Source organism: Zeus faber, assembly GCF_960531495.2.
Source record: "Zeus faber genome assembly, chromosome: 13".
In the NCBI taxonomy this organism is placed as follows: domain Eukaryota; kingdom Metazoa; phylum Chordata; class Actinopteri; order Zeiformes; family Zeidae; genus Zeus; species Zeus faber.
This window is the reverse complement of record NC_137198.1, coordinates 7,600,300-7,608,886: the sequence shown is the minus strand read 5'-3', so window position 1 is coordinate 7,608,886 and position 8,587 is coordinate 7,600,300. Positions and strand designations below refer to the sequence as shown.

The following is an 8,587-nucleotide window of genomic DNA, read 5'->3' as shown; positions in this document are numbered from 1 at the left end:
ACACACACTGTCTCCCATTCAGCCTTGTTTACCGGTTTATATTTGAGTATCTGTTTATATTTGAGGAGGTATCAAATAATAAAATTGTAAAACAAAAAACGAAAAAAAAAATAATAATAATAATAGTAAAACAAGCTCCGAATTGTGAGGCCCCGGGAAAAAAAATAAATAAATAAAGCTTATTGACCCTGGAAAAGCATGAGGTTGAATGACCCGGAGCGGGAGGTTGACCCCTGCCATCACACTGAGGCATTTGGACCAACTGCGACAAGTGGAGCTCTCAGAGCGAGAACCTTCTGAACGAGGAACCTTCGAAACGATGAACCTTCTTATCGAGGAACCTTCTAAACAAGAAACCTTCTGAACGAGGAACCTTCTAAATGAGGAAACCTCTGAACAAGGAACCTTCTTAATGAGGAAACTTCTAAATGAGGAACTTTCTGAACGAGAAACCTTCTGAATGAAGAACCTTCGAAACAAGGAGCATTCTAATAGAGGAACCTTCTAAATGAGGAACTTCTGAGCTAGGAGTCTTCTAAATGAGAAACCTTCTCATTGAGGAACCTTTAGATCGAGGAACCTTCTAAACGAGGAACATTCTGAACGAGGAACCTTCCAAACGAGAAATCTTCTGAACGAGGAACCGTCTAATCCAGGAACCTTCTAAACGAGGAACCTTCTAAATCAGGAACCTTCTTATCGAGGAACCCTCTAAACGGGGAACCTTCTGAATGAGGAAACTTTGAAACGATGAACCTTCTTATCGAGGAACCTTCATATCGAAGAACCTTCTAAACAAGGAACCTTCTTATCGAGGAACCTTCTAATCGAGGAACCTTCTAAACAAGGAACCTTCTTATCGAGGAACCTTCTAATCGAGGAACCTTCTAAACAAGGAACCTTCTTATCGAGGAACCTTCTCAACGAGGAACCTTCTAAACAAGAAACCTTCTGAACAAGGAACCTTAAACAAGGAACTTTCTTATCGAGGAACCTTCTCAACGAGGAACCTTCTGAACGAGAGAACCTTCTAAACGAGGAACCTTCTAATCGAGGAACCTTCTTATCGAGGAACCTTGTCAACGAGGAACCTTCTAAACAAGGAACCTTCTTATCGAGGAACCTTCTCAACGAGAAACCTTCTAAACAAGAAACCTTCTGAACAAGGAACCTTAAACAAGGAACTTTCTTATCGAGGAACCTTCCCAACAAGGAACCTTCTTATTGAGGAACCGTCAAAACGAGGAACCTTCGAAACAAGAAACCTTCTGAACGAGGAACCTTCTAAATGAGGAAACCTCTGAACAAGGAACCTTCTAAATGAGGAAACTTCTGAACAAGGAACCTTCTTAATGAGGAAACATCTAAATGAGGAACCTTCTGAACGAGAAAACTTCTGAATGAAGAACCTTTGAAACAAGGAGCATTCTAATAGAGGAACCTTCTAAATGAGGAACTTTTGAGCTAGGAGTCTTCTAAATGAGGAACCTTCTCATCGAGGAACATTCTGAACGAGGAACCTTCCAAACGAGGATCCTTCTGAACGAGGAACCTTCTAATCCAGGAACCTTCTAAACGAGGAACCTTCTAATCCAGGAACCTTTTAATCCAGGAACCTTCTAAACGAGGAACCTTCTAATCGAGGAACCTTCTTATCGAGGAACCCTCTAAACGGGGAACCTCCTGAATGAGGAACCGTCTAATCGAGGAACCTTCTAATCGAGAAACCTTGTGAAACCCGAACCGCCCTCCCGGCACCTCGTTCACCTGAGAAGGGACCACCTCGCTGACAGGGACCTTTTTGGGACCAGGAACCAATTTCCCATCCCTGTGTCCCCCGTGGGGAAAAAAAAAGGCCTGAATTCCTGATTTAGAAGCAATTTGCCACCAGCTCGGACAAAACCAAACCCGGACGGGGGCGGAGTAGAATGGGTGGAGGAGTAGACGGGGTGGAGAGGTGGTTGGAGGAGGAGGGCGGGATGGACGGACTCTCCCGCCCTGACAGACCTTCGGCACCTGCCCATCCCTCTACTCCCTCTCGTACGTGCTCCCTCCGTCTCCGCCTCCGTCGTCTTCAATTTAAATGACAGATGATTGGTTTATTGATTTACACAGCCAAAGTGGATATGCAGCAGTGTAACAATTACACAGTCGCAAATAGAAACCTAAATGGAAATTATGGAAATGTGTTATTAATTCCCTCTCCCTCCCTCTCTCTCTCTCTCTTTCTCTCTCTCTCACACACACACACACGCACACACACACACACACGCACACACGCACACACACACACTCATTCTTTTTGTGTTATGGTACAATGATTTTTCTCCGTCTGATTTTTGGAGTTGCTTATTCACTCGCAATACAGTTATTATGTCCGTGTGCTTTAATAAAGGGGTCTCTAAAATTCAAATTCTGTGTCTTCCTGTCATACACACTTGACTGAATTTGCACCCACCACCCGTCTCCCTCTCTTCACCCCCCCCCCCCCCTCTCTCCAGACCCTCCAAATGGGGATCCAGCATTTTTCAGGTCTCTTTGTGTTGCTGTGTATGGGTGTGGGCGGAGCCTTGCTGACCCTGGCAGGTGAACACACCTTCTATCACCTGGTTATTCCCCGCCTGCGTCGCACCAACACGCTGCAGTACTGGCTGCACACCAGCCAGGTGGGTGAACACACACACGCATGTACACGCACACACCTACACACACACACACACACACACACACACACTTTGAACTTGAACTTGAACACACACACACACACACACAAGCACACGCACACACACGTGCACACGCCTGCACAAACACACGTGCACACACACACACACGCACAATTTGTAAAACACATGCATGTACAAGGACATGCCCTGCACCAAGCTCTGCACACTACACACTAGACAACCACCATGTGTATCATGTACCATGTGTGTACAAGTAGGATATTGTTATTGAAAAGCCATTTTCATAGTGGTACGGTATACTGTGTGTGTGTGTGTGTGTGTGTGTGTGTGTGTGTGTGTGTGTGTGTGTGTGTGTGTGTGTGTGTGTTGTCCAATTTTCAATTGCTGGAGTAGTCCGCCCCCTGCTGTTTAAAACATGTAACAGTCCCAAGCCTGAGAGTATAAATCATCCGTACATGATTCAAGACTCAAGAGGTTTATTCGTCACACACATTTACATACGTTCATGCATATATGTAGTGAAATGTCTTTGCAACTCACTTGGAGATTATGCACGATAGTGGATTGGAGGAATTGATTTTCATAGGGAATCATAAAATGAGGACATCCTCTCATTACTTAAGGATATTCTCTTTCTGTATCTTTAACAGGTTTTTGATGCGAAAAATAAATCCTGTATATATTTTCTTTTAACAACTAACAACTTATTTTCGGACGGTAGGAACTTGCGACCAATGTGAAATATTGGATCATAGTCTGTAGCTCATTGAGTCGTAGTCAAAGTGTATTACCGTCCACACGTGATTATTCTGTTTGACAATTATGTATATCTCTGTCAAAAATTAACCAATTAAATCTCGGATGTGGGCTGCTATAAAGGTCATTGTTTTACCTAAAACCTCCAGAAAGTTCCAAATGAGCGGCCCGCGGGGATAGCTCTGGCTGAATAATGAAATGAGTGCTGTAAATGTCAGAAAAAACTTCAATTGTGTTTGCCGCATCCCTACAAAAGGGCAAACTCTTCCAGGCCCCTCCAGCATCTAATGTAGGCCAGCAGGGGGCCAGCAGGGGGCCGACAGGGGGCCGGCAGGGGGCCGGCAGGGGGCGGCAGGGGGCCAGATCTGCCGGAGCTTCTTCCCTCATGCAAAACCCCCTAAAGCGGTGTGAAGTCAGCCCCGCAGGGTACGCCTCATTCTTTCACATGGAATTAAAGGGAGATTCCACTCCGGTGCCCTCTCTCTCTCTCTCTCTCTATTAATAGCAGGTTTTCTTCCTATAGAATCAGGAAGGATCTCAGCCCGGGCTTTCTACACGGAGTGACCGCAGAGATTTATCGCCCAAAATGTCCTCAGCCTCCAGATCCTGCTCTCCCCTCGGCCTCAGAGGGCGTCACAAACAATGTTCCCAAGGTCCAGTGTTCCCTCAGCGGAGAAAGAATAATCGCCCCACCTCTGCTCCGACGAGAGCGCGCCATCTGATCACACCCTACCTGTTCAGTGAATAACGTCTTAAACGGTGTTTATGGCCGGGCCGGAGAGCACCCGGGGCCCCGGGACGCTCGCTGTAAATCCTAACGAGGATGTTTTCATTTTCCATCTTGACAAATACATCAATATACATCACAATTAATGGCCGAGCGGCCGTTCAGGAGAATGTTCTGCTGTGTTTCCTGGAGAGCTACGTGGAGGGCTGTAAAACAGAGATGTGAATCACTTCAAATATGGAGCAAAGAGACAACACAATACCCAACAAATCAACACCTAAATACTGTACAATTTGGACCGAACATCTGATAATATTGATTTTCTTTTTATTATATTTAAATAGGATTATGACTTTATCTGTGGTTTGTGTTGGTATCATCTTTTCAAAACACCTTTAACAATAGATTTATTCTTTTTTTCTTTGACAACAGTCCAGGGTTGCCGCTGGGAACGCGAGGAAGATAATAGATAAGATAAGACTTTTAATCCCCTCAGGGAAATTCAGGATATTCATAAAAACAGCTGCTTCTGTTTGTCCAGACGTTGTAATGAGCAAAGTTGAGATAAACAGGAAACGACTGCTGATAATGCTGACGATACTCAGATATAGGTACGTTAAAGTACGGTAAATTACAGGTACATTAAGGTACCGTAAGATACAGGTACGGTAAATTACAGGTGTTCCTCACTTAACGACCTACCTGTTTAACCGCCTACCTGTTTAACCACCTACCTGTTTAACCACCTACCTGTTTAACCACCTACCTGTTTAACCGCCTACCTGTTTAACCGCCTACCTGTTTAACCGCCTACCTGTTTAACCGCCTACCTGTTTAACCGCCTACCTGTTTAACCGCCTACCTGTTTAACCGCCTACCTGTTTAACCACCTACCTGTTTAACCACCTACCTGTTTCACCACTGTTGGAACTTAGGACCCCTCTCTGACCAGTCTGTATTGTACACTGTGTAGAATACAACGACGTCTTAGCATCAAGCATCTCATCTCATCACCCTTTATATACTATATACACTATATATACCATATACACTATATACACTAGGTACACTATATATACTATATATACTATATACACTATATTCACTATATACACTAAATACACTATATACACTATATATACCATATACACTATATGTACTATATATACTATATATACTATATACACTAGGTACACTATTTATACTATATATACTATATACAATATATTCACTATATACACTATATATACTATATACACTATATTCACTATATACACTATATATACTATATACACTATATATACTATATATACAATGTACACTATCTACACTATATATACTATGTACACTATATATACTATACCAGCCACGCCCCCTTACCGTGAAATAACACGGGTATGCGCTCAACGACCAATCCGCTCAACGACCTGGTCCTAGGACAGAACTCGGCCCTTAAATGAGGAGTAGCTGTATTTGCAGAGGCTATTTAGAAACCCACCAGTTGAGAAGTTGGATGTGGCCTTGCAGTGGATTTTCCCTTTCAGGATGACTCGAGGGTGATCAGTTCAGCCGCTGCTTAGGTGTCGTCGATTTAAATTTGGAAATGTATTCCTCAGCTTGACATCACCGTGCCGCCCGGGGATTCCTCCGGGGATTTGGCTTTGTGGCGGAGGGCTGTCTGTCTGTCGTTGCTGCTCCATTTTGTTCAGAAATGTGAAGGTCAGAATATTCTTAAAGGTCAGAATATGCTTAAGTCAGACGCGTTCTGAGCGGGTGTTACTCCGACCCTCGAAAACACAATTCCGACTATCGCTTTGTTTAGTGGAAGTAGCGCACAACAGTTATTTATTCCGTCTTTATGTTGTTTTTTTTGTTTTTTTGTCCGGCAGAAAATCCACCGAGCCATCAACACCAACTATGAGGATGTAGGAAAGGAGCTGACTGGCCTCGACCAAAAGTAAGGAGCTCTTTTTATCGACCCACACGTTAAAAACACTCCACGTACCAATCTATTTGTGTGTTATCAGGTTAGATAGCTTAGGCTGAGCTCCCGGCGAGGGTTGGAACATTGTATATTCGTGTCATGGTACGTGGAGAAATTGACTATGCGGGCTCCTGTCGACGCTTTTTCGAGCTCACTTAATAACACGAGGTGTGTGTGAATATTGCCAATTACTATTACCGCCACTGTGCAAATATCACCCAAGTGTGTTTACGTTCCGACTTAAATAGGATTTAGTATACGTGGCGTGAATATTTCGCACGCTGATCGAGACTGTAACCTGCACACCGTGTGTGGAAAGGGGAAATAAAGTGGTGATTAGTAATGATATTAATTATGAGTCGGTGCATGTTCAGTCGTGTGTATGTCTCCATTTTGAGTATTATCTCATCTTACTCGAACCCTCGTCCCCAGCCCCTCCCCTTGTGTCTCAGAGAACTGCACCCTCCACAGGAAACAGCACCAGGCCCGCCCCCCGTCCCCCCCCTCGTCCCTCCCCGCCTGCCCCGCGTCCGGGGACACCACCAACACCTCGTCGCCCTCACACGAGCCCAAGGAGAAGCGCGTGCACTTCGACCTGGAGACGCTGCACAGCTACCGCCTGCGCACCCACACGGCCTCCGTGCGCGGCCGGCCGGGCATGGTGGGCCGACCCGGCCTGGGCCTGGGGGGCCTGGGCCTGGCCCACCTGGGGGGCTTCGCCTCGACTCCGCAGGTCAGCCTCCACGCTAACGGGGGGCCCGTGTCGGTGCTGTCCTCGCCCGGCTTGGCGCTCTCGCCGCTGGGCAACCGGGCCAACCAGACCTGCCTGTGGGAGGGCGAGCTCCAGGAGCTGCAGGGGAAGATCGAAACGTTCCGCACCCAGCTGCGGGAGGCCCTGGCCCGGAGAGCGGAGATCCAGAGCAGCCTGGAGAGGGGCCGCGGCGGCCTGGGACGCAGGGAGACCAGCCTGGAGAGGGAGAGAGACCGGCAGAGGATACAGACGGTCAGCGCCACCCAATCGAAGATCCCCGAGAGAGACAGGACCGGTCAGCTGCAAACCCTGAACAATCAGCAGGCGGGGAGGCCGGGCCAGCCGGGCGGCGGTGGCCCGGCGGAGTGCGGGAGAAGCAGCCAGCTAAACACCGTCAACAGTTTGGATCGCGGGAGAGCCACCCAATCACGTACTGTGTGCGCTTTGGCCGGAGAGCGAACTGTGCAGTCGCGTACCTCTACCAGCCTGGAGCGAGGCAGGGTCAACCACCCGGCTGCCGGCATTAGCGCCGACACCGGGAGGACTGTCCCATCGCGGAACACTGCGAGCCTGGACAGACAGAAGGCCAACCTGTCGCGGGCCCTGAGCGCGTTGGACAGGGCGAGAGCCAACCAGTCCAGTGGAACCAGCGGAACCTAGGGGGCCTCCTGAGGGCCCCCCCCCCCCTTCCCCCCGCGCAGGACAATGAATGCAGACAGACGTAGCCGTGGGAAAGCGACCGAAGGCGCCGGAGTGGCGGCCACGTCTCAGGACAGACGGACGGCCTCCTCACAGTCATACTACATGTTGCCTTGTCTCACATTGTCAAAGTTAATATTCATTTGTTGAGCTTTATTCGCCCCATCAAAACTAAACTTCTTTGCCCACTTTCAGTAAAAATCCCTGGAAAGAGCAGGAAAAAATGGTGCAATTCGACTGAGACAAAGGATGCTTCAGTTACTCCAAAGCGAGAATCACAGCGAGCGGCGTCAGGTGGATTGGGAAATGGAAATGCCGGATTGTTTTCGATTGGGATTGTTTACATTAATGAGCGCTAAAACCTTCTCGGTGCCCGTTTTCGACGGAAACACATTCGCTTGATATTCTCTGTGAATCGGCCTGGAAGCACATGAGCATCAGCAGGAGCACAGCCAAGAAAACAACAAGGAAACAAGAAAACAAGTCGTGATTCAGTTGAAAATGTGAATGCTGTGTCAACAGAAGGCAAACAGAAACATATTAAGAAAAGTTTATTTTTAGGTGAATAGATCTGGATTGAAGACAGCAGAACCATATTTTGTTACTGACAGATTAGTTTTATATATATATATATATATATATATATATATATATATATATAAAATATATATATTCTAATATATATATATATATATAATATATTATATATATATATATATATATATATATATATATATATATATATATATATATATAAAGAATATTACACTGAAATAATGACATATTGGATCAACTTTAAAAAAAATGCTTTACTTCGGCAAAACCTTTTTTTTTGTTTGTTTTTCTCAAATAAAAATGAAGAAATGCCGGGTCAACAAGAAAAACAAAAAAATATAGGTCTAAAACATTGAAAGCAATTTTTTTTTTTTTTAATTCGATCCAAGTGATCCATCGCGTGATTTTCTCTTCCTTTCAGTGTGGAGCGA

At 45.8% G+C, this 8,587-nt stretch overlaps 1 protein-coding gene across 1 annotated transcript in view; it reads left to right on the top strand.

The window, feature by feature from the left end:
- Window positions 1–7,562, top strand: part of grin3ba (glutamate receptor, ionotropic, N-methyl-D-aspartate 3Ba) — a gene marked incomplete at both ends in the record, with an annotated part of 122,275 nt that extends 114,713 nt beyond the window's left edge. Inside the window, 3 exon segments of the mRNA XM_080012730.1 lie at window positions 2,502–2,666; window positions 6,057–6,124; window positions 6,584–7,562. Coding sequence (XP_079868856.1) covers window positions 2,502–2,666; window positions 6,057–6,124; window positions 6,584–7,562 — 1,212 coding nt within the window.
- Between the last annotated feature and the right edge of the window lie 1,025 nt (window positions 7,563–8,587).